This window comes from Micromesistius poutassou (assembly GCF_964030765.1).
Source record: "Micromesistius poutassou genome assembly, chromosome: 17".
In the NCBI taxonomy this organism is placed as follows: domain Eukaryota; kingdom Metazoa; phylum Chordata; class Actinopteri; order Gadiformes; family Gadidae; genus Micromesistius; species Micromesistius poutassou.
Genome location: NC_140287.1, coordinates 17,181,794 through 17,207,947, shown reverse-complemented (window position 1 = coordinate 17,207,947; position 26,154 = coordinate 17,181,794). Strand labels below are relative to the sequence as shown.

General features: G+C 50.2%; 4 protein-coding genes across 5 annotated transcripts in view; 3 read left to right on the top strand and 1 right to left on the bottom strand.

Moving 5' to 3' along the window:
- Positions 1–121: 121 nt before the first annotated feature.
- mdga2a (MAM domain containing glycosylphosphatidylinositol anchor 2a) lies at positions 122–7,756 on the top strand (the record flags this gene model as incomplete). Its single annotated transcript, XM_084482172.1, has 10 exons — positions 122–131; positions 419–691; positions 1,667–1,815; positions 2,336–2,513; positions 3,965–3,985; positions 5,538–5,693; positions 6,410–6,550; positions 6,706–6,836; positions 7,143–7,242; positions 7,655–7,756. The coding sequence occupies 10 exons, from the start codon at positions 122–124 to the stop codon at positions 7,741–7,743; spliced, it is 1,248 nt and encodes a 415-aa protein (XP_084338298.1). The 3' UTR covers positions 7,744–7,756.
- Positions 7,757–12,480: 4,724 nt separating this feature from the next.
- haus2 (HAUS augmin like complex subunit 2) lies at positions 12,481–16,492 on the bottom strand (the record flags this gene model as incomplete). The annotated part of the gene is made up of 6 exons (XM_084482032.1): positions 16,152–16,492; positions 15,507–15,602; positions 15,317–15,386; positions 13,888–14,020; positions 13,244–13,352; positions 12,481–12,633 (listed from the first exon to the last, which is right to left on the bottom strand). The coding sequence occupies exons 1-6, from the start codon at positions 16,236–16,238 to the stop codon at positions 12,481–12,483; spliced, it is 648 nt and encodes a 215-aa protein (XP_084338158.1). The 5' UTR covers positions 16,239–16,492.
- A 113-nt stretch (positions 16,493–16,605) lies between these two features.
- On the top strand, positions 16,606–20,358 carry lrrc57 (leucine rich repeat containing 57). The gene is made up of 6 exons (XM_084481780.1): positions 16,606–16,769; positions 17,014–17,302; positions 18,006–18,141; positions 18,664–18,932; positions 19,397–19,582; positions 20,059–20,358. Exons 2-6 carry the CDS (start codon positions 17,219–17,221, stop codon positions 20,098–20,100), a joined length of 717 nt encoding a protein of 238 aa, XP_084337906.1. The 5' UTR covers positions 16,606–16,769; positions 17,014–17,218; the 3' UTR covers positions 20,101–20,358.
- A 1,248-nt stretch (positions 20,359–21,606) lies between these two features.
- tyro3 (TYRO3 protein tyrosine kinase) overlaps positions 21,607–26,154 on the top strand; it is an 18,165-nt gene continuing 13,617 nt past the window's right edge. For both annotated transcript variants that reach the window (XM_084481646.1, XM_084481647.1), the window contains exons 1-4: positions 21,607–21,872; positions 23,163–23,358; positions 25,665–25,765; positions 26,126–26,154. The exon at positions 26,126–26,154 is cut by the window's right edge and continues 142 nt beyond it. In XM_084481646.1, coding sequence (XP_084337772.1) covers positions 21,809–21,872; positions 23,163–23,358; positions 25,665–25,765; positions 26,126–26,154 — 390 coding nt within the window. In that variant the 5' untranslated portion in view covers positions 21,607–21,808. The remainder of the gene's footprint in view (positions 21,873–23,162; positions 23,359–25,664; positions 25,766–26,125) is intronic.

Sequence of the window (26,154 nt, the reverse complement as noted above, 5' to 3'; positions counted from 1 at the left end):
AGATACCTGTGTGCTGACGACCTCACATCCTGTGTGCTGACGACCTCACGTCCTGTGTGGTCCTGTGTGCTGACGACCTCACGTCCTGTGTGCTGACGACCTCACGTCCTGTGTGGTGATGATGACCTCACGTCCTATGTACTGACGACCTCACTTCCTGTGTGTTGACGACCTCACTACCTGTGTGTTGACGACCTCACTTCCTGTGTGGTGATGACCTCACTACCTGTGTGCTGATGACTTCACTTCCTGTGTGTTGACGACCTTACGTCCTGTGTGGTGATGACGACCTCACTTCCTGTGCGGTCCTGTGTGCTGATGACCTCGCTTCATGTGTGCTTATGACCTCACATCCTGTGTGCTGACGTCCTCACTCCCTGTGCCCCCCCCTCCCTCCCCCTCCCCCCCCCCTCTATAGTCCCGCCCTCGGTGGAGCCCGTGTACCGGGAGGTGCGCCAGGCTCTGGGGCGGGCCTTCCTGCTGAGCTGCGGCCTCCAGCAGGCCCACCCGGCCCGCCTGCTGCAGTACGAGTGGCGGCTGGGCGACCGGCTGCTGACCCAGGGCACGCTGGGCGACCAGGACCCCCTGACCCACTACCAGGTCCGCGCGCTCAACCGCGAGGGCTACGGCGAGTACACCTGTGAGGTCACCAACGAGGCCGGCGCCGGACGCTGCACCTTCCTGGTCACAGGTCAGCGCCTGGCAACCGCAACCGCATCGCGCCTAGCGACCGCACCGCGCCTCCTAGCAACCGCACCTAGCACCCGGACCTAGCAACCGTACCTAGCAACCGCACCTCCTAGCAACCGTACCGCACCTAGCAACCGTACCGCACCTCCTAGCAACCGCACCGCACCTAGCAACCGTACCGCACCTAGCGACCGTACCGCACCTAGCAACCGTACCGCACCTAGCGACCGTACCGCACCTAGCAACCGTACCGCACCTAGCGACCGTACCGCACCTAGCAACCGTACCGCACCTAGCGACCGTACCGCACCTCCTAGCAACCGTACCTCCTAGCAACCGTACCGCACCTCCTAGCAACCGTACCGCATCTCCTGGCAACCGTACCGCACCTAGCAACCGCACCTAGCACCCGGCCCTAGCAACCGTACCTAGCAACCGTACCTAGCAACCGTACCTAGCCCCCTGACCCAGTAGAACAGCAGCGTACATGATGGTAGTAGAAGTAGTACAGTAGAAGGCCTACCCCCCCCCCCCCCAGAGTGGTTTGAGTAAAGAGAAATAAATCCTGCTGGTATGTTATTATGATGGAAGCAGCGTCCATCATGGTCACGGTCTGGGTAGGCTGCTGACGGTAGGCTGCTGACGGTAGGCTGCTGACGGTAGGCTGTGTGTCCCTCCAGGGAAGGCCTACCCCCCAGAGGGGTTAGAGTTAGTAGTATGATGGTAGTATGATGAGTGTCCATGGTCTCGGTAGGCTGCTGACGGTAGGCTGTGTGACGGTAGGCTGCTGACGGTAGGCTGTGTGTCCTCCAGGGAAGGCCTACCCCCCAGAGGAGTTAGAGTTAGTAGTGTGATAGTATGATGGAAGCAGTGTGGTGGTCTCGGTAGGCTGCTGACGGTAGGCTGCTGACGGTAGGCTGCTGACGGTAGGCTGTGTGACGGTAGGCTGCTGACGGTAGGCTGTGTGTCCCTCCAGGGAAGGCCTACCCCCCGGAGTTCTACTACGACACCCCGGGCGCGCTGTGGCAGAGCCGCGTCCGGGTGTTCGGCTTCCGGCTGCAGTGGACCCAGATGGAGCCCGCCGCCGTGGACCGCATCATGGCCTACCGCCTGGGCATCCGCCAGGTAACCACGGCGACCGCCGGACCCGCGGCAACCGCAGGGCGCCACGACCACCGCACGCGACCGCTGGCGTGTGCGTGTGTGTCAGAGTGGGTGTGTGTGTGTGTGTCAGAGTGGGCGTGTGTGTGTGTGTGTGTCAGAGTAGGTGTGTGTGTGTGTGTGTGTGTGTGTCAGAGTGTGTGTGTGTGTGTGTGTGTCAGAGTAGGTGTGTGTGTGTCAGAGTGGGCGTGTGTGTATGTGTGTGTGTCAGTGGGCGTGTGTACGTCAGAGTATGGTTCACGCGTGTGTGTGTGTGTGTGTGTGTGCGTGACGCATGTGTGTGTGTGCGTGACGCGTGTGTGTGTGTGTGTGTGTGTGTGTGCGTGACGCGCGTGTTTGTGTGTGTATGCGTGACGCGTGTGTGTGTGTGTGCGTGATGCGTGTGTGTGTGTGTGACGTGTGTGTGTGTGTGTGTGTGTGTGACGTGCGTGACGCGCGTGTGTGTGTGTGTGTGTGTGCGTGACGCATGTGTGTGTGCGTCCAGGTGGGGCTGGCCCGCTGGTGGGAGCAGGAGATCTCCATCACGGGGCTGATCCAGAAGGGGGAGCTGCTGACCTACAACCTGACGGAGCTGGTGAAGCCCGAGGCCTACCTGGTGCGCCTCACCCCCATCACCCGCTACGGGGAGGGGGACGCCGCCCAGCGCACCATCACCTACAGCCGTACGTAGGCCTACCGCACTAACTACAGTCACCTACAGCCGTACGTAGGCCTACCACCACACTAGACACCTACAGCCGTACGTAGGCCTACCGCACTAACTACAGTCACCTACAGCCGTACGTAGGCCTACCGCACTAACTACAGTCACCTACAGCCGTACGTAGGCCTACCGCACTAACTACAGTCACCTACAGCCGTACGTAGGCCTACCACCGCACTAACTACAGTCACCTACAGCCGTACGTAGGCCTACCGCTAGCTAGTACTACAGTCACCTACAGCCGTACGTAGGCCTGCCGCCACACTACAGTCACCTACAGCCGTACGTAGGCCTACCGCCACACTACAGTCACCTACAGCCATACGTAGGCTTACCACCACACTAGTACTACACCTACAGCCGTATGTAGGCCTACCACTAGCTAGTACTACACCTACAGCCATACGTAGGCTTACCACCACACTAGTACTACACCTACAGCCGTATGTAGGCCTACCACTAGCTAGTACTACACCTACAGCCATACGTAGGCTTACCACCACACTAGTACTACACCTACAGCCATACGTAGGCCTACCGCCACACTAGTGCTAGTGACCTACAGTGACTAGTACGGTGGTGATTTCTCTAAGACTGCAAGGGAAGCTCGGCTTCCTCAAAAATTTCAAAAATTTAATTGTCAAATATATACTGTTGTGTTAACATTTCATCTACTAAAAATGTGTTAAAACACGTCCATCTCGAAGACGAGTTTGTTCAGAATCAGCTGCTTATCACAGGTCGACTGACTCATTGTACATTTCATACGCTTATACACACAACTCCTTGTTTCAGTTTAACAGAATTCTCACATTTCCTTGTTCGAGTTTAATATGGTTTTGGTAGTTGGCCATCACTTTGATTCAGGGAGCCTGAGGTCTGAACTTCAAGTCCTGTATTCAGATCAGGACTTGCAGGGTGACAGGGGAACGCTGTGTGATTTATTGGTGTTCCTTGAAGACATGGAGTTGGACAGTGCAATGCCTCCGTTTTACAAACTGTTCTCATTAGTGGCAACAATTGGAGCTACATCTGCAGGTGTTTGTGTGTGTGTGAAAGGAGCTTCTCCTGTTTAAAGCGGCTCAAGTCCTACACTCGTAACACAATGGGCCAAGGCCGTTTAAGCAACCTGGCTCTGCTGGCCATTGAGAGGACACTGGTCAAGTCACTGGAAAAGACAGCTAGTTGGTATGACAGGGTCACAGAGCATTTCCTTGAAAAGGAACAGAGCAGAATTTACGTATAAATAAATAAATTTATATGATGTAGGCCGAAAATGAGCTTCCCCTCTTTGAAAGACCAGCAGCCGCCACTGGTCTAGTACTTACTAGTACTTACTAGTCCTAGTACTAAGGTAATAATAGCACTGTAGTAATACTTGACTCTGAAATGTCTTCTTTTCTCTCACAGCTCCAGTCAACCCTCACCTCAGTAAGTTTACACACACACACACACACACGCACTGTGTTTATAGTGTTTCCTGTGTGTAGTATTCATTGTGTATCTCTGTGTGTAGTATTCATTGTGTATCATGTGTGTAGTAGTGTTTCCTGTGTGTAGTATTCATTGTGTATCATGTGTGTAGTAGTGTGTCCTGTGTGTAGTATTCATTGTGTATCTCTGTGTGTAGTATTCATAGTGTATCTGTGTGTGTAGTATTTATAATGTATCATGTGTGTAGTAGTGTGTCCTGTGTGTAGTAGTGTGTCCTGTGTGTAGTAGTGTGTCCTGTGTGTAGTATTCATTGTGTATCCTGTGTGTAGTAGTGTGTCCTGTGTGTAGTAGTGTGTCCTGTGTGTAGTATTCATTGTGTATCTCTGTGTGTAGTATTCATTGTGTATCTCTGTGTGTAGTATTCATTGTGTATCTCCGTGTGTAGTATTCATTGTGTATCTCTGTGTGTAGTACTCATTGTGTATCTGTGTGTGTAGTATTCATTGTGTATCATGTGTGTAGTAGTGTGTCCTGTGTGTAGTAGTGTGTCCTGTGTGTAGTATTCATTGTGTATCCTGTGTGTAGTATTCATTGTGTATCTGTGTGTGTAGTAGTGTGTCCTGTGTGTAGTAGTGTGTCCTGTGTGTAGTACTCATTGTGTACCTGTGTGTGTAGTACTCATTGTGTACCTGTGTGTGTAGTACTCATTGTGTACCTGTGTGTGTAGTACTCATTGTGTATCTATGTGTGTAGTACTCATTGTGTACCTGTGTGTGTAGTACTCATTGTGTACCTGTGTGTGTAGTACTCATTGTGTACCTGTGTGTGTAGTACTCATTGTGTACCTGTGTGTGTAGTACTCATTGTGTATCTGTGTGTGTAGTACTCATTGTGTACCTGTGTGTAGTACTCATTGTGTACCTGTGTGTGTAGTACTCATTGTGTATCTGTGTGTAGTACTCATTGTGTACCTGTGTGTGTAGTACTCATTGTGTACCTGTGTGTGTAGTACTCATTGTGTACCTGTGTGTGTAGTACTCATTGTGTACCTGTGTGTAGTACTCATTGTGTACCTGTGTGTGTAGTACTCATTGTGTACCTGTGTGTGTAGTACTCATTGTGTACCTGTGTGTGTAGTACTCATTGTGTACCTGTGTGTGTAGTACTCATTGTGTACCTGTGTGTAGTACTCATTGTGTACCTGTGTGTGTAGTACTCATTGTGTACCTGTGTGTGTAGTACTCATTGTGTACCTGTGTGTAGTACTCATTGTGTACCTGTGTGTGTAGTACTCATTGTGTACCTGTGTGTGTAGTACTCATTGTGTACCTGTGTGTGTAGTACTCATTGTGTACCTGTGTGTAGTACTCATTGTGTACCTGTGTGTGTAGTACTCATTGTGTATCTGTGTGTGTAGTACTCATTGTGTACCTGTGTGTGTAGTGCTCATTGTGTACCTGTGTGTGTAGTACTCATTGTGTACCTGTGTGTGTAGTACTCATTGTGTACCGGTGTGTGTAGTACTCATTGTGTACCTGTGTGTGTCCAGGAGAGTTCCACTGTGGCTTCGAGGACGACGCCCTGTGCCTGTTCTCTCAGGACAAGACGGAGCACTTTGATTGGACGAGACACAGCGCCGCCACCAGGGACACCAAGTACACGCCCAACACCGGGCCCAGCGCCGACCACCGCGGCTCCAAACAGGGTAACAGGAACCACTGGTTGTTATCATACTGGTCTGACCTCTGACCCCAGTCGGGGTTAGGCAGTAGGAGTCATGGTCTGACCTTTGACCCCAGTCGGGGTTAGGTAGTAGGAGTCATGGTCTGACCTCTGACCCCTGCCAGGGTTAGGCAGTGTGAGTCATGGTGTGACCTTTGACCCCTGCCAGGGTTAGGCTGTGTGAGTCACGGTCTGACCTCTGACCCCAGTCGGGGTTAGGCAGTGTGAGTCATGGTCTGACCTTTGACCCCTGCCAGGGTTAGGCAGTGTGAGTCATGGTCTGACCTTTGACCCCTGCCAGGGTTAGGTAGTGTGAGTCACTGTCTGACCTTTGACCCCTGCCAGGGTTAGGCAGTGTGAGTCATGGTTTGACCTTTGACCCCTGCCAGGGTTAGGCAGTGTGAGTCACTGTCTGACCTTTGACCCCTGCCAGGGTTAGGCAGTATGAGTCATGGTGTGACCTTTGACCCCTACCAGGGTTAGGGCAGTAGGAGTCATGGTCTGACCTCTGACCCCTGCCAGGGTTAGGTAGTGTGAGTCATGGTCTGACCTCTGACCCCTGCCAGGGTTAGGCAGTAGGAGTCATGGTCTGACCTTTGACCCCTGCCAGGGTTAGGTAGTAGGAGTCATGGTCTGACCTTTGACCCCTGCCAGGGTTAAGGCAGTGTGAGTCACGGTCTGACCTCTGACCCCTCCCAGGGTTCTACATGTACATCGAGACGTCGAGGCCCCGGCTGGAGGGGGACACGGCCCACCTGGTCTCGCCCTCCTTCACCACGGGGGGCCGCGCCTCCACCTACTGCCTCTCCTTCTACTACCACATGTACGGGAAACACATCGGTGAGTACTGCAGTACTACTACACTTCTACGAGTACTTCTACGAGTCTCTCATGTGAACTTTAACTTTTGGGGGCGTGGTCTCTCATGTGAACTTTAACTTTTGGGGGCGTGGTCTCTCATGTGAACTTTAACCTTTGGGGGCGTGGTGTTTCAGGGTCACTCGGGGTCATCCTGCGTCAGAAAGGTCCGACTGTGACTGACAGCTCAGTGTGGAGCCTCACTGGTAACCAAGGTGACCGCTGGAGGCAGGCCAAGGTCAACATCCACCCGACCTCCACCTTCCAGGTACCACACTACTAGTACTAGTACTGACCTAGTACTGTCCTAGTACTGACCTAGTACTGACTTAGTACTGACCTACTACTGACCTAGTACTGATCTAGTACTGACCTAGTACTGACCTAGTACTGTCCTAGTACTGTCCTAGTACTGACCTAGTACTGACCTAGTACTAGTCCTAGTTTGACCCTAGTACTACCCTTGTGCTTATCTACTACCTACCTACTACCTTAAGGTAACCCACCTAGTTCAGACAATGCCTGTCTGTCTGTCTGTCTGCCGGTCTACCTGTCTGTCTGTCTGTCTGTCCAGGTGGTGATGGAGGGAGTGAGGGGTTCCGGTATTGAAGGTGACATCGCCATCGATGACATCACCATAGAGGAAGGGGAATGTAAAGACCCGCCACCAAATAGTGAGTTACCTGTCTCTCAACCTGTCTCACTGTCTCTCTCTACTCTCTCTCTCTCTCTACCTGTCTGACACTCTTTACCTGTCTCAATTTTTCTCTCTACCTGTCTCTCACTCTCTCTGTACCTGTCTCACTGTCTCTCTCCACTGTCTTTCTCTCTACCTGTCTGACTCTCTCTCTCTATCTGTCTTACTCTCCCTCTATACCTATCTCAATGTCTCTCACTCTCTCTTCCTGTCTATCTCTCTCTGTCACTCTTTGTGCAAATGATTTCGCAATATTATTCTGATCAAATCCTTCTCTTCAATGCTCTCTCTCTCTCTCTCTCTCTCTCTTTCTCTCTCTCTCTCTCTCTCTCTCTCTCTCTCTCTCTCTCTCTCTCTCTCTCTCTCTCTCTCTCTCCTCCTCTTCACAGATCTGAGGTCTTTGGCCCCGCCTCCTTTCCTTAATATATGGCAGCTGTCTGTCACTCTTACTCTGGTTCTGATTGGGTGTGGAAGGTGACCCCCCCCCCCCCCTCACCCTCCTTGCTTGAAAAGACACAATCACTCCCTCAAGCCACGCCCACATCTGCCCTAGCCCCTCCCTGATTCCTCTATAACCCCGCCCCCAGAAGCCAAAGACCCTTGTAGGCGTGTGCGTGGTGTGCGTGTGTGCTGTGTGTGTGCGTGCGTGCGTGCGTGTGTGTGTGTGTGCGTGCGTGTGTGTGTGTGTGTGTGTGCGTGTGTGCGTGTGCGTGTGCGTGTGTGTGTGCGTGTGTGTGTGTGTGTGTGGGTTTAGGAGTGTGTGTGTGTGTGTCCTGGTGGTCTGAAGAATGACCTGCCAGGGGTCAGAGGTCAGAGGTCATGGGGCGGGGAGGTCGTTTTGATGTTCTTGTACTGAAGGTGCTACATAAACAAAGTATTACACGTATTATTTATTATTGTTTATCTCAGTGGGAGGCTACAAACACAGGGTTACGATTTACAGGAACTCCCTGCTCCTCTGACCTTTGATCCCTGGCGCGGGGGAGGAGCCTTGAGATTGACAGCTGGCTGGAACACGGATGCTGAGATTTAATTGGCCTGTCCAGTGTTCTAGGCCAGCCTTTTTTTATAACAAATAGGGTCCCTCCCCCCTCCCCCCCATACCCCCCCTCTCTCCTGGTACTGGCCTGTTGTCGTGGCAACCATCTCGAGCATCTCCTGGGTCACCTGGCGACTCGCTGCGCACTCACGGCCACGACAAGTGCCTTCAGACGGCCGGTACCGGAACTCACCGGAACAAACAGAACCCAACAGAACCCAGTAGAACCCAACAGAACCCAACAGAACCCAACAGAACCCAGTAGAACCCAACAGAACCCAACAGAACCCAACAGAACCCAGTAGAACCCAACAGAACCCAACACAACCCAGTAGAACCCAACAGAACCCAGTAGAACCCAACAGAACCCAACAGAACCCAACAGAACCCAGTAGAACCCAACAGAACCCAACAGAACCCAACAGAACCCAACATAACCCAGTAGAACCCAACAGAACCCAACAGAGCCCAACATAACCCAACAGAACCCAGTAGAACCCAACAAGACCCAACAGAACCCAACAGAACCCAGTAGAACCCAACAGAACCCAGTAGAACCCAACAAGACCCAACAGAACCCAGTAGAACTCACTGAAGACCCACTGAACCCACTATAATATAAACAAACCCAAGTAAACCCGTAACGGCCCCAAGAGAACCCAACATATCAGAACCCACTAGAACAGCTCAGAACCCAATAGATCCCAAAGGAACCCGTCCAACCCAAAAGAACCCAATAGAACCCAATAGAACCCAATAGCATCTAAAAGAACACGCTAGAACCCGGCACAACCCAGTCACGTCCAACAGAACCCTACGGAACCCTACGGAACCCAATTGAACGCAACAGAACCCAGAGGAACCTCCAAGAACCCACCGGAAAAAATATCCTGGGGCCGGGGGTCTGGGGGCTCTGGGTCACATGATGTCCTGGAGCCTCCGAGCTTTCCTTTGAAGACTATATGTGGACGTTTAGGACAACAGGAAGTTGTCACGGCTGACAGGAAGTCCTGTGAAATGAACTCAAGCCGTGGAGCTTCGCTGGCGGGACGGCGGGACGGCGACAACGACCCCCCCCCCCGCCGCTCCTGTTGGGCCGTTTTTACCGTCGGCCGCGCCCCGGGGCCGGCGTAATCGCAGTATTTCCCAAGAGACCATCAAAACTGTTTTAGTATTTCAAAATAAGAGTTTGGCTCTCCCTTTTCGGAGAAGTGGCGTACTTTGTGCAATCGGACCGTCGGTCACCTGACCTAGCCGGTAGCTAGCTGGTAGCTAGCTGATCTAGCGGGTGGCTAGCTGACCTAGCTGGGAGCTAGCTGAAGTAGCGGGTGGCTAGCTGACTAAGCGGATGGTTAGCTGACCTAGCGGGTGGCTAGCTGACCTTGCTGGCGGTCAGCTGAACTAGCTGCTGGTCAGCTGAGCTAGCTGGTAGCTAGCTGAACTAGCTTGTGGCTAACTGACCTCGCTGGTGGCTAACTGACCTCGCTGGTGGTCAGCTTAACTAGCTGGTGATCAGCTAAACTAGCTGAACTAGATGTTGGCTAGCTGACTTTGCTGGGTGCTAGGTAAACTAGCTGGTGGTCAGCTGAACTAGCAAGTAGTTGGCTAACCTAGCAGGTGGCTAGCTGCACTAGCTGGTGGTTAGCTAACCTAGCTAGTGGCTTGCTGACGTTGCTGGTAGCTAGCCTACCTAGCTGTGTTTGAAGTAAAGTTGTGTAATTTAATCATGTATTGTCCCCATTTGACTTCTTTTTGGTTTGTACCCGGATAATATTTTGCAGTTCACGGGTTTTATTTAATGTCATAGTTTGTGTTTCAGAGAGGTGTGCTGGGAGTTGAAAGCATCTATTTTTCATTAAGATTCATGAATGATTGATAACTTCCAGATGAATCAGCACTGTCTTGTGGCGGCTATGAAGGGCCCTTATTTGACTTATTCTGAGTCATTGTAGTTCTTACTACCGCCTCCTCTAGGAGCTTCAGCTACTAGGAGAAGTAGTTTCTCACCAAGTCATCCCACGTCAAACATATTCTATTTTTCTACACCAGGCGGTAACTAACTAAATCCAACTAACCTTATCTTATGTTAAAAAAAGGGAGTTTTTGATTTTGAATTATTATACATTTTGCAAATATACAACCTAGTGGAGACTTGGTGTGGCAGTAGTCCTACAGGTCATGGTGCACAGGGGGGGACTTTAACGTGGATGTTCACTGCAGATCGTTATTTATTTTTAAATAAGGCAATGATGTCCATATGGAAGACTAGCCACATGCTAAAGCTAAATGTGGGTTAACCCCATCTGCCAATCCAACAAATCAAACCAAACAAGTGATAGAACTGAGTTTTTGGGGGCGGGGCTTATACAGTCCAAATTTTTAATTTCCACATCTGAGTTCTGCCTTAATCCCGTGACCGTGGCTGATCACACTAACCGGGCTAAATGATACAGTGACCTGTAGTCAAATATGGGCTCTTTAATAACCACATGTTTTATGACCTCTGAAAACTCATCGCGCGCACACGCACACACACACACACACACACACACACATCGTTATACATACACACATAACAAAGAATACTGATACGGTTCCATAAACCAAATAGGTCCAGTACAGAAGTGTGTGAAACAGTATTATTATTAAAGTTATATCATGGGTTATATATATATTTTTATGATTTTGGAATGGGTAATAATTTGTTTTTTATGATTTAGGAATTGCTAATAATTTGTTTTGATAATTTGGGAATGGGTAATAATTATTTTTCATCATTTAGGAATGGGTAATAATTGAGATGAAGATCACAGAGCAACAGTCAGACCTTGAGCGAGAAATATTTTTGTAAATGTGAAAAACTGCTGAATTAATCTGCCATTCACTGGATTAACATCTCTGATGCTATCATTTCATAATTATTATGATTATTATCAAAATAAATGAATCCACTGGAGCTTAAGAAAGCTGTTTGTGTGTGTGTGTGTGTGTGCAGCAGCCCGTTTGAGGAGTGTCTTTACCGCCACCCAGCGGTGAGTGTTGGTTATTCATCCTTCAGTTAGTGATTTGGAGCGGGTGAGTGCGCAGTTTAAAACATAATAAACATCTAAATCTCTACACTACTTCTAGTTTTATCTTCCCTATCGTCCATGGTTTTACCTGAAAGATGGAAACACGACAGTTGAGTGGGTAAATCCATAACATAAATAAATAAAGTATATTACAAGATAAAATACTTTATATCTTTGTTTCAGATTAGGCAACTTTCCTTTCGCCTTAAAATAAACCAGCCAACTGTATAACTCTGTATAACTCTCTATGATTATCTGTTTTCTGTTCCATGAGTGAGGGTCATTTCACTAGCCTTATATATAATAGCGTTATTATCTTAAACGTCAAGATCTGTTCAAATGTTGTTTGGCTTGAAGACTGACGGCACCGACTGAGGACGGCAAAAGGTTACACACACACACACACACACACACACACACACACACACACACACACACACACACACACACACACACACACACACACACACACACACACACACACACACACACACACACACACACACGGCCTAGCATCACAATATTCACCAAAGACACCTTTGTCTTCATTTATTTATTAGGTCCAAACAAACATAAAACACATCAACATTTTCCTATTCCAAAACCTTTTAGAAACAAACAAACAACCCACCCCCCCCACCCTTTGAAACCACCGTCCTCCACTCAGTCCCCCCGCTACAACGCAGAACCCAGCCAGTCCGCTCAGTCCCCCCCACTAGAACGCAGAACCCAGCCAGTCCACTCAGTCCCCCCACTACAACGCAGAACCCAGCCAGTCCACTCAGTCCCCCCACTACAACTAGAACCCAGCCAGTCCGCTCAGTCCCCCCCACTACAACTAGAACCCAGCCAGTCCGCTCAGTCCCCCCCACTACAACTAGAACCCAGCCAGTCCGCTCAGTCCCCCCCACTACAACTAGAACCCAGCCAGTCCGCTCAGTCCCCCCCACTACAACTAGAACCCAGCCAGTCCGCTCAGTCCCCCCCACTACAACGCAGAACCCAGCCAGTCCGCTCAGTCCCCCCACTAGAACACAGAACCCAGCCAGTCCGCTCAGCCCCCCCACTAGAACGCAGAACCCAGCCAGTCCGCTCAGCCCCCCCACTAGAACGCGGAACCCAGCGTTCCGCTCAGGGCCCCGGCGCCGGGCCCCCGGAGCAGAGCCGTGCGCTGGTGGAGGTCCTTCCACTGCAGGACCTGCTGGGAGAGCTGCTCCACCTCCCCCACCTGGGCCAGCAGCCGGGCCACACCGCTGTCCTGTAGAGGGAGGGAGGGAGGGAGGGAGGGGGAGAGAGAGAGAGAGAGAGAGAGAGAGAGAGAGAGAGAGAGAGAGAGAGAGAGAGAGAGAGAGAGAGAGAGAGACAGACAGACAGACAGACAGACAGACAGACAGACAGACAGACAGACAGACAGACAGACAGACAGACAGACAGACAGACAGACAGACAGACAGACAGACAGACAGACAGACAGACGAACGATATGAAATCACAGTGGCGGGTGTGTGAAGGATTGTGGGGGATGTAGTAGGGATTGGCGATTAATCGAATTTTGATCGCGATTTCGATTTCAGAGTGAAACGATCACCAAAGTAATATAATCGAGTTGAAACTATTTTTATTTTTTTTTATAGAAATTGCAGAACAGCTGGATTCATATCTGGACTTTATTTTCTATTTGACCATTCTGTGTATATTTTTAAGGGGAAATTTCGAAGTTCTCATTTACAAAGTGTTTTTTTTGTGGAGAGAAATTATGAATAAATGCATCAATGTTTTCAAACTCAAAAATATTGACCAAAATAATAATCGTGATTATGATTTTTTTCCATAATCGAGCGGCCCTAAGATGTGGTCCCGAGGCTCACCAGTTTAGCCACGCTGTCGGGGAGCGAGGGCAGCGACCGCACCGTGGTCACGTGACGCTCCAGGCTCTCGATGAAGTCCAGCACCATCCGGATGAGCTCCACCACGTACCTGCAGAAAAAAAAGTAACCCGGTTGTACTGGTTTAAATGACATTCAACTGGTTATACTGGGGGAGCAGAGCACAGTTATACTGGTTGCACTGGTGGACACTGGGAGCTCTCCAGTAAAACTTGTTGTCTGCAGATGGCGCCGTCTGTGTACATGTTAGCCGCGCAGGTGTGTTACCTGTGCGGTTGTGTTACCTGTGGAGGTGTGTTACCTGTGCGGGTGTGTTACCTGTGTGTTACCTCCTGTGAAGGTGTGTTACCTGTGCAGGTGTGTTACCTGTGTGTTACTGTGCAGGTGTGTTACCTGTGCAGGTGTGTTACCTGTGTGTTACTGTGCAGGTGTGTTACCTGTGCAGGTGTGTTACCTGTGTGTTACTGTGCAGGTGTGTTACCTGTGTGTTACCTGTGCAGGTGTGTTACCTGTGTGTTACTGTGCAGGTGTGTTACCTGTGGAGGTGTGTTACCTCTGCGGGTGTGTTACCTGTGTGTTACCTGTGCAGGTGTGTTACCTGTGTGTTACCTGTGAAGGTGTGTTACCTGTGCAGGTGAGCCTCCATAGGCAGGCTGGTCTGGCAGAAGGGTTTCATCAGCCTCTGGCGCAGGCTGCTCTGCTCTTTCAGAAGATCCTGCAGGTGACTCGCAAACACCTGCAGGTCCTTGAACCTCCGGCCTGCAGGCGGGAGAACGTGACTCATTAACCCAGCAGAACCCTACCCCACTAGAACCATCACAACACACTCCTACTCAGGTAGAACCCAACCCCCCTAGAACCATCACAACACACTCCTACTCAGGTAGAACCCAACCCCCCTAGAACCATCACAACACACTCCTACTCAGGTAGAACCCAACCCCCCTAGAACCATCACAACACACTCCTACTCAGGTAGAACCCAACCCCCCTAGAACCATCACAACACACTCCTACTCAGGTAGAACCCAACCCCCCTAGAACCATCACAACACACTCCTACTCAGGTAGAACCCAACCCCCCTAGAACCATCACAACACACTCCTACTCAGGTAGAACCCAACCCCCCTAGAACCATCACAACACACTCCTACTCAGGTAGAACCCAACCCCCCTAGAACCATCACAACACACTCCTACTCAGGTAGAACCCAACCCCCCTAGAACCATCACAACACACTCCTACTCAGGTAGAACCCAACCCCCCTAGAACCATCACAACACACTCCTACTCAGGTAGAACCCAACCCCCCTAGAACCATCACAACACACTCCTACTCAGGTAGAACCCAACCCCCCTAGAACCATCACAACACACTCCTACTCAGGTAGAACCCAACCCCCCTAGAACCATCACAACACACTCCTACTCAGGTAGAACCCAACCCCCCTAGAACCATCACAACACACTCCTACTCAGGTAGAACCCAACCCCCCTAGAACCATCACAACACACTCCTACTCAGGTAGAACCCAACCCCCCTAGAACCATCACAACACACTCCTACTCAGGTAGAACCATCACAACACACTCCTACTCAGGTAGAACCATCACAACACACTCCTACTCAGGTAGAACCATCACAACACACTCACTCAGGTAGAACCATCACAACACACTCCTACTCAGGTAGAACCACCACAACACACTCACTCAGGTAGAACCATCACAACACACTCACTCAGGTAGAACCATCACAACACACTCACTCAGGTAGAACCATCACAACACACTCACTCAGGTAGAACCATCACAACACACTCACTCAGGTAGAACCATCACAACACACTCCTACTCAGGTAGAACCATCACAACACACTCACTCAGGTAGAACCATCACAACACACTCCTACTCAGGTAGAACCATCACAACACACTCACTCAGGTAGAACCATCACAACACACTCACTCAGGTAGAACCATCACAACACACTCACTCAGGTAGAACCATCACAACACACTCACTCAGGTAGAACCACCACAACACACTCACTCAGGTAGAACTTGTGCGTCACATCTGCGCTCTCCTTCTCCAGGCTCATTAGCTCCGCCTCCAGACGTATCTGGAACATAGAAAGGATCCGTCTGGAGTCTGCATTTGGGAACTAAGATAAGTCTGATAACTGTTAACCTGTTTAACTACAGCATCGACCTCACTATAACTACCAGCTTCATGTCCGTACCCGAGCCAGCTCCCGCCTGGCGCTGGCGTGCTGCTCAGCGGCCCGGAGACGAGGGGAGAAGGCGTGGCTTTCCCTGGGGGCGGAGTCAAATTCCTCCTGGATTACAAAAAATGAATGGACCAATAGGATCACACGTTTAGATGAAGTAAGGTTAGTGAAAGTACTGGGTTAGTTAAGGTATTAGGGTTGAGATGTTAAGTTGAGGTTCTAGGTTAGAGGTGAGATATTAGAGTTAATATAATATATTAATTATATTAATATAATAATGTTATATTAATTATATTAATATATTATATTGTTAATATTTTAGGTTAGAGGTGGTTACAGTAGTGGGGGTTAGTTCTCAGAGATGGTTAGTTAAGGTATTAGGTTAGCGATGGTTAGTTAATGTATTAGGTCATAGATGGTTACACATAGAGATTGCTAGTTAAGGTGCTAGGTTAGAGGTGGTTAGTTAAGGTGCTAGGTTAGAGGTGGTTAGTTAAGGTGCTAGGTTAGAGGTGGTTAGTTAAGGTACTCGGTTAGAGATGGTTAGTTTAGTTAAGGTGATAGGTTAGAGATGGTTAGTTTAGTTAAGGTGATAGGTTAGAGACGGTTAGTTTAGTTAAGGTGCTAGGTTAGAGGTGGTATTGCTCGTCATCTGACCTGTGTCCAGATCCCCTTCGCCACGCAGCCGGACAGGAAGCTGCCCGCGCTGGTGATGGAGAACGGGCTGAGGTCCCACGGATCCATCAGCCGGGCTGACCCTCCTAACCCTAACCCTAACCCTAACCCTGACCCTGACCTCAGAGCCTCCAGACAGCGGGACCCGAAGAGGACCTGGTCCGCCTCAGAGCCTCCAGACAGCAGGACCCGAGGAGGACCTGCAGCAGCCCGGCGCGTTATCAGCCGATGATCATCCACGCTTAACCGACCGCGATCACTAAAAGTGCAAAGGATTTATCGTCTATGTTCTAAGTTCAATAATAAAAAGTGAAGACCCGCTTTTTATTTGATTCTTCTGTTGTTTCCCCTTCGTCACTTCCGGCAGGGAGGTCCCGTCACGTCCTGCGTTCGGTGCAGGAGGTTGCATTGCGCATGCGCACACTTACGAGCCGAGTGGACGTCAACCCAAAGCTCTCCTGCCTGTACGTCTCTTTTAATCGCTTTAAGAGTAAGATAAACGTTCTCGCCGCTGCTGTTGTCGTTCCCACTGCGTACTGCGGAGGTCTGAGGGGGGTCCCGCGTGAACCCCGGACCCTCAGAAGCGGTTCCCGTGTGAGGGTGAGTGAGTCTCCACCAGGAGGGCTGGGCAGCACTACCCCCCGTTAACCATTCGCTGCGCGGCGACATGTTGTTCACAAAGTTTGTCTCGTATCACCTCCTGGGCTCCATGTCACGAACTGCGGGGACGCTGTGACATGCTACCCAATGTTAGGACTGTTGTTGTTTCTGTTTTTGTTGTTGTTGTTGTTGTTGATGTCGGACTACGCCCTCATGCGCGCCCCGTCTGTTTTTTTCCCGACAGGATCCGAGGAGAGGAATCATCTCATCGCTCGGTGAGGATTTGTCGTCCCTGGTGCGTCTGGAGCTCCAGGGGAGTGAAGCCCGACACGTCCCGCAGAGCGACGGGTCAGGGGGACGGGTTAGTGTGACGGGTTAGGGTGACGGGTTAGTGTGACGGGTTAGTGTGACAGGAGGGGTCGTGGAAGGTGTAGGGACCGGGCAGCGTGATGGGCAACAGCGCGATCAAGGCCCACCTGGAGACATCCCAGAAGACCGGGGTCTTCCAGCTGACCGGGAAAGGACTGCAAGAGGTGAGGGTCTCTGTCTCTGTCTGTCTGTCTGTCTGTCTGTCTGTCTGTCTGTCTGTCTGTCTGTCTCTCTCTCTCTCGCTCTCTCTCTCTCTCTCTCAAAACATAACATAAGAAAATCTGCAAAATCGTACCATTTAATACAGGATCCTCTGCTCTCTGATTTGTATTACATGTTCATATCGACCAAAACATAAAACAGACATAACAGATTCAAGATTCTACAACTTTATTGGTCCCACACACATACAGGATGTCCGGGAAAGTGAGGTCTGCTTACAGGAATGAGCAGAAACAGTAAACAGTCTACAGTAAACAGTCACATTATTTACAGTCAAAAGAAGCAACAGTGTTTGCAATAGTGGTAGATAGTTGATAAGGGATCCGTAATAAATATTGTGGATATACACATACACATGGGTAGTCACTTTGTGTGTGTGTGTGTGTGTGTGTGTGTGTGTGTGTGTGTGTGTGTGTGTGTGTGTGTGTGTGTGTGTGTGTGTGTGTGTGTGTGTGTGTGTGTGTGTGTGTGTGTGACGTAAGTAAAATATTTAAACAAAAATACAACGAGGTGAATAATATAAAATAGAACGACTGAATGAACACAGAACGTCACCTTTCTTACATTCATGAGCGTTTCAAAGTATTATTCTAGTTGCTGGGTCTCTCTGGTGAAGCCGACCCTAAAGTACCAGATGTGTTCCAGTTTCCCGAGGAGCTACAGAGGCTAACGGCTAACCTGCGCACCGTGGACGTTTCGCACAACAAGATCGAGGAGCTCCCGGCCTCCATCGGGAACTTCCTCCAGATGAAGAGCCTCACGCTCAACGGCAACAAACTCAGTAAGACCTGCTACGAGTTAGGACTACCTACACTACAAGTTAGAACAAACTACACATTATACCTCTACAAGTTACTACCTACACATTAGACCTCCTACAAGTTACTACCTACACATTAAACCTCTTACAAGTTACTACCTACACATTAGACCTTCTACAAGTGAGGACTAGCTACACATTAGACCTCCTACAAGTTACTACCTACACATTAGACCTACAAGTTACTACCTACACATTAGATCTCCTACAAGTTACTACCTACACATGAGACCTCCTACAAGTTACTACCTACACATTAGACCTTCTACAAGTGAGGACTACCTACACATTAGACCTCCTACAAGTTAGAACAGAGCCTGTAGAAGTAGTGTTGAGGTGTTTTGACTTTAATGCATACTAACTTGTAATATGTATCCAGTAATTACTTTGTATGTAGACTTGGCATTAACCTGAAGAGTGCGTCCTGGTGTTTAGAAGTACTCACTTGTGGGCGGTGTGTGTGTGTACCTCCCTGTCCCCCAGCCAGCCTGCCCGGTGAGCTGAGCAAGTTGAGGAAACTGGAGACTCTGAGCGTGAGCGGGAACCAGCTCACGGGCCTGCCCTCCTCTCTGGGCCAGCTCCGGGCCCTGCGCACCCTCAACCTCTCGGGGAACCAGATCCGGGAGTTCCCCCCGGGGCTCGGGACCCTGCGCATGTTGGACCTGCTGGACCTCTCCAAGAACCACATCCGGGCCGTCCCCGCTGAGGTCTCCGCCCTGCAGGCCATCGAGATCAACCTCAACCAGAACCAGGTACCAGTACTAGTACTAACCTCGACCAGAGCCAGGTACCAGTACTAGTACTAACCTCAACTAGAGCCAGGTACCAGAGTACTAACCTCAACCATAACCAGGTAACAGTACTAGTACTAACCTCGACCAGAGCCAGGTACCAGTACTAGTACTAACCTCAACTAGAGCCAGGTACCAGAGTACTAACCTCAACCATAACCAGGTAACAGTACTAGTACTAACCTCGACCAGAGCCAGGTACCAGTACTAGTACTAACCTCGACCAGAACCAGGTACCGGTACTAGTACTAACCTCAACCAGAGCCAGGTAACAGTACTAGTACTAACCTCGACCAGAGCCAGGTACCAGGTACTCACCAGAACCCGGCACCAGGTTACTCTCCTCAGCACCAGATGCTCACCCCAGTACCAGGTACCAACCAGGTACCAGGTGGTTCTTCTCACCCCCGGCCCTCTGTCCCCAGATCTCGGAGGTGAGTGCGGAGGTGAGCCGCTGCCAGCGGCTCAAGGTTCTGCGTCTGGAGGAGAACTGCCTGGAGCTGGCCTCCATCCCCATCGCCATCCTCGGCCAATCACAGGTCTCCCTGCTCTCGCTGGAGGGGAACCTCTTCCAGGTCAAGAGGATGAGGGAGCTGGAGGGATACGAGCAGGTACTACTACTACTACTACTACTACTAGAGTACTACTGCAGTACAATAATACTACAGTACTGCCACAGTACCGTAATACTACAGTACTACTGCAGTACCATACTGCTACAATACTGCCACAGTACTGCTACAGTACCATAATACTACAGTACTGCCACAGTACCATAATACTACAGAACTTCTACAGTACCATAATACTACAGTACTGCTACAGTACCATAATACTACAGTACCATAATAATACAGTAATACTACAGTACCATAATACTACAGTTCTACTACAGTACTACCACAGTAATACTACAGTACTGCTACAGTACCACAATACTACAGTACTATAATGCTACAGTTCTACTACAGTACCATAATACTACAGTTGTACCACAGTATTATCACAGTAGCCTGACAGTACCATAGTAGCGCAGTGCTCTGTGTAGTACTCTGTGTAGTACTGAATGTGTTGTGTTGTCTTCCAGTACATGGAGCGCTTCACAGCCACCAAGAAGAAGTTCTCCTGAGGGGTCAGCATCGTCTGACCTCTGACCTCTGACCCCTACCAGCTCCTCTTCCGCTTCAAATCAAACTTTATTCACAAAGACTCAGGCTACAGAGACCAGGAAGATACCCCCGCCCAGACCAGAGGACACCTGGAAAACACACCATACACACACACACACACACACACACACACACACACACACACACACACACACACACACACACACACACACACACACACACACACACACACACACACACACACACACACACACACACACACACGCGCACACACCATGAACACCATTAACACACGCACACCATACACACACACACACACACACTATACACAGACCATACACACACACACACACACACACACACACACACACACACACACACACACACTATACATACACCTGACACACACACACACACACACACACACACACACCATGAACACCATTAACACACGCACACCATACACACACACACACACACACACACACACACTATACTTACACCTGACACACACACACACACACACACACACACAATTGACAAAACAACACACACTCTCCACACTGGCGTACTCCCACACTCCGCAGTCCGTGTAACCATGGGCAACGAGGTATTAACTCCGCTGTCTGACGTCCCTGACCTCAAGAGAGACCTTCTATTCCTCTAGTCCTGCTCCTTCATGATTCTGATCCCGATCTAACCTCGCTTTGAGCCCAGAGTCGCAGCCAAGTTTGTACTGGGAACGTTCTGCAAATGTTCTGCAAATGTTCTGCACGTGTGCTGCGGCCGTCTCAGCTGAAGCTAATGCTAACAGAGTAGCGCTGGGAGCATTCGGATCCACGCTTGCGGCGCGCCTCGGTGAACTATGCACTGGGGAGTTAATCTCACTGTATATGAAAGAGGAAACAGGTTATTATTGAACTAATCTTGTGTTTCGTTGAAGGAGTTTTGCTTCCTAATTTTTTCACAACACCTCTTTTTTTTTCTCTCAGTTAAACAGAACACTACTAACTAGTATGACCGCTTGTATAACTTGTATAACTTGTAAATTATGGATGCCTCAAAACGAAAAAGTGTTATTTAAAAGCTGTTGCGTTGTAAAATATCCATTAATAAAATCACGAATGACTAAAACCACCACAGCCTTCTACACACACGTTTGTCCTGATGGAGTGAATGCAGTTTGAATCATGAATATAGTCTATAATCCATAATTATTAATCATCATTAATTAATTAATTACTCATCATGAGTCATTAATGAGTCATGAGTCATCATTACTCATCGATGAGTGTAACCGGTTCTGGCCGTCGGTGGGCGCTCACTCGTGCGTGCTGAGGTAATTGATAACCCAAGGTCTATCGGAATGGCCTCGGGTGATCTATCAATCCCCGACGCATCATCGATCACCAATCGCAGGAAGCCTTGTCCTCCAGCAGGGGGCGCGCATGCACAGATCCCGGCCGCGCTCCCCTCCCGTCGCATTCCTTCGCGGAGTCGCCGCCGCGTCCCGCAGTGAACAACAAACAAGTGGACCCAGGACACGAAGGACCGAGTCGACGCTCCGGGTCTGGTTTATCCCGGGTCGGGGGTTTGGGGGGATCAGAGATTGATTGATTGGATGGACCGGGATCGATGTCCGTGTTGTTGACTGGGACATAGCGGGACCAGCGGAGAGTTAAAGTGGACTTCAGGAGCCATGGAACCATGAGGCTGTGGTGGTGGTGGTGGATCCCCGTCGTGCTGCTCCAGACCCGGGACGGGGTCTGCCGTAAGTCCTCCTCCTGGACCCCCCCCCCCCCCCCCCCCCCCGGTCCTAGACCTAACAGACCACCAGTTAGAACTAACTAACTAGCGCTAAAACTGACTTACTGCTGTGAGTTAGTATATTTCTATCTAACTTACTAACTAGTATCACTGATTCACTGCTGTAAGTTAGTATTCATCCAACTAACTAACAAGCGCTAACACTGATTTACTGCTGTTAGTTAGTATTCATCTAACTAACTAGTGCGAGCACTGATTTACTGCTGTGAGTTGGGTACATATCTAACTAACTAGTGCTGCTAACCCTGACTTCCGGCTGGCTCGTGGACACAGGTCGATGACCCGCTCTCGGGGACAGAAGCTGGAGGTCACTAGGTAGAAGGGGTTAGCTGGTCGGGCGAAGGGCTGAACTAGTTAACACGGCTCAGACACTGAGGGATTGGTAGTCTACTGCCGAGTGTTTATTTACCGGCGACGTGACGTGAAAACAAACGACCTCAGGATCTAGATATAAATCCTCCATTCACACAGAGGTGTGTGTGTGTGTGTGTGTGGATTGTGGCTACTCCACCAATTACCTGGTGACGTTCGTGTTGACGTCACCCTCGTTAATGATGTCATAGTTTTCATTTCATTCAACAAAGCCGTTCCACATTTTGTGGATTTATTTTTTAATATTCAGAAATAATAATATTGGTCATTTGTACTGTACAAATTGTACAGCATGTTTATACTTAAATAAAAGGAGAGGAGACAGGTGGAAAAGAGAGTGAGACAGTCACCTCTCCCTCCTCCTCCTTCCTAGAGGAGTGAGACAGACTCTCACTCTCCTTCCTCCACCTCAGGGGTGGTGTCACCAGAGGAGTGAGACAGACTCTCACTCTCCCTCCTCCTCCACTCCAGAGGAGTGAGACATACTCTCACTCTCCCTCCTCCTCCTTCCCAGAGGAGTGAGACAGACTCTCACTCTCCCTCCTCCATCTCAGGGGTGGCGTTCACCAGAGGAGTGAGACAGACTCTCACTCTCCCTCCTCCTTCCCAAAGGAGTGAGACAGACTCTCACCCCCCCCCCCCCCCCCCTTTCCTCCACCCCAGGGGTGGCGTTCACCAGAGTGAGACAGACTCTCACTCTCCCTCCTCCATCTCAGGGGTGGCGTTCACCAGAGGAGTGAGACAGACTCTCACTCTCCCTCCTCCTCCTTCCCAGAGGAGTGAGACAGACTCTCACTCTCCCTCCTCCTTCCCAGAGGAGTGAGACAGACTCTCACTCTCCCTCCTCCTCCCCCTCCTCCAGGGGCGGGGTCAGGGGTGGCGTTCACCAGACACCCGGCCAACCAGACGGTGAGCCAGGGTAACTCGGTCCGCCTGGGCTGCGCCGTGGAGGGCATCAGCGAGGCCGACATCTCCTGGATAAAGGACGGGCTGAAGATCCACAGCAACGACCAGATGCACCTCACCCTGGGGGACCTGCACTGGGAGACCTACTACAGGTACACACTACACACTACACACTATATACACACTACCACCTCACGCTGGGGGACCTGCACTGGGAGACCTACTACAGGTACACACTACACACTACACACTATATACACACTACACACTACACACTGTATACACACTATACACTACACACTACCACCTCACCCTGGGAGACCTGCACTGGGAGACGTACTACAGGTACACACTACACACTACACACTACACACTACCACCTCACACTGGGGGACCTGCACTGGGAGACCTACTACAGGTACACACTACACACTATATACACACTATACACTACACACTACCACCTCACACTGGGAGACGTACTACAGGTACACACTACACACTACACACTATACACTACACACTGTATACACACTATACACTACACACTACCACCTCACCCTGGGAGACCTGCACTGGGAGACGTACTACAGGTACTGTATACACACTATACTACACACTATATACACACTATACACTACACACTACATACACACTACCACCTCACACTGGGAGACATACTACAGGTACTATATACACACTATACACTACACACTATGTACACACTATAGAACCCTAAACTTTGGGCTAGTGTCTCCTGATGCTCACCTCTGGCTACTGTCTGATGCTAACCTTGGATAGCATCTTATGACGCTAACCCGGGGCTAGCGTCTGAGGCTAACCCGGGGCTAGCGTCTGAGGCTAACCCGGGGCTAGCGTCTGAGGCTAACCCGGGGCTAGCGTCTGAGGCTAACCCGGGGCTAGCGTCTGAGGCTAACCCGGGGCTAGCGTCTGAGGCTAACCCGGGGCTAGCGTCTGAGGCTAACCCGGGGCTAGCGTCTGAGGCTAACCCGGGGCTAGCGTACGACGCTAACCCGGGGCTAGCGTCCGACGCTAACCCGGGGCTAGCGTCCGAGGCTAACCCGGGGCTAGCGTACGACGCTAACCCGGGGCTAGCGTCCGACGCTAACCCGGGGCTAGCGTCCGAGGCTAACCCGGGGCTAGCGTCTGAGGCTAACCCGGGGCTAGCGTGGGATAGGGTTAGTGGAATGTGTTGGTCATGTGATCATGTGATGTCATGGGTCCTGGACGGAGGCGGGGACTAAGTCCTGTGAGTCCTGTGGGGCATCATGGGGCCGGAGCTCACTCTCACTCTCACTCTCACTCTCACTCCACAGAGAACTGGAGGAATAAAGGTCTACTTTGTTACTGGTTCTACTGTAGTGATGGTTCTACTGTAGTGATGGTTCTACTGTAGTGATGGTTCCGGTGGCTGTGGTTCTAACGATGGTTCTCGTGGTTCTACTGTAGTGATGGTTCTACTGTAGTGATGGTTCCTGTGGTTCTACTGTAGTGATGGTTCTACTGTAGTGATGGTTCTTGTGGCTGTGGTTCTACTGTAGTGATGGTTCTACTGTAGTGATGGTTCTTGTGGTTCTACTGTAGTGATGGTTCTACTGTAGTGATGGTTCTTGTGGTTCTACTGTAGTGATGGTTCTACTGTAGTGATGGTTCTTGTGGTTCTACTGTAGTGATGGTTCTACTGTAGTGATGGTTCTTGTGGTTCTACTGTAGTGATGGTTCTTGTGGTTGTGGTTCTACTGTAGTGATGGTTCTACTGTAGTGATGGTTCCTGTGGTTCTACTGTAGTGATGGTTCTACTGTAGTGATGGTTCCTGTGGTTCTACTGTAGTGATGGTTCTACTGTAGTGATGGTTCTACTGTAGTGATGGTTCTACTGTAGTGATGGTTCTTGTGGTTCTACTGTAGTGATGGTTCTTGTGGTTGTGGTTCTACTGTAGTGATGGTTCTACTGTAGTGATGGTGGCTGTGGTTCTACTGTAGTGATGGTTCTACTGTAGTGATGGTTCCTGTGGTTCTACTGTAGTGATGGTTCTACTGTAGTGATGGTTCTACTGTAGTGATGGTGGCTGTGGTTCTACTGTAGTGATGGTTCTACTGTAGTGATGGTACTGTAGTGATGGTACTGTAGTGATGGTACCTGTGGCTGTGGTTCTAACGATGGTTCTTGTGGTTCTACTGTAGTGATGGTTCTTGTGGTTCTACTGTAGTGATGGTTCTTGCAGTTGTGGTTCTACTGTAGTGATGGTTCTACTGTAATGATGGTTCTACTGTAGAGATGGTTCTACTGTAGTGATGGTTCTACTGTAGTGATGGTACTGTAGTGATGGTACCTGTGGTTGTGGTTCTACTGTAGTGATGGTTCTACTGTAGTGATGGTACTGTAGTGATGGTACCTGTGGCTGTGGTTCTAACGATGGTTCCTGTGGTTCTGCAGTGTGCGGTCGGTGCAGCAGCAGGATGCGGGGGTGTACTGGTGTGAGGTGGACTTCCACAGCGTCACCTACACCTCCCAGCCCGCCTGGGTCACGGTGGAAGGTAACCAATCAAACGCACCCAACGCAGCGAGGACAGACCCAGAACGTACCGGAACATACCAGAACATACCAGAACATACCAGAACGTACCAGAACGTACCAGAACGTACCGGAACGTACCAGAACATACCAGAACGTACCAGTGTTTTACCAGATACAATTCCTCTCCTCTCTCCTCTTCTCCCCTCCTCTCCTCCTCTCTCCCCCTCTCCTCTCCTCTCTCCTCTCCTCTCCCCCTCCCCTCCTCTCCTCCTCTCTCCCCTCCTCTCCTCCTCTCCCCTCCTCTCCTCCCCTTCCCTCTCCTCTCCTCTCCCCTCCCCTCTCCTCTCCCCTCCCCCCCCTCCCCTCTCCTCCCCTCTAGGGGTCCCCCACTTCCTCCAGGACCCCCAG

Coding starts and splice junctions, on each gene's coding strand:
- lrrc57 (XM_084481780.1), top strand. CDS start 17,219: ATGGGCAACAGCGCGATCAAGGCCCACCTGGAGACATCCCAGAAGACC. Junction 18,142..18,663: donor GCTCAACGGCAACAAACTCA/GTAAGACCTGCT, acceptor CCTGTCCCCCAG/CCAGCCTGCCCGGTGAGCTG. Junction 18,933..19,396: donor TCAACCTCAACCAGAACCAG/GTACCAGTACTA, acceptor CTCTGTCCCCAG/ATCTCGGAGGTGAGTGCGGA.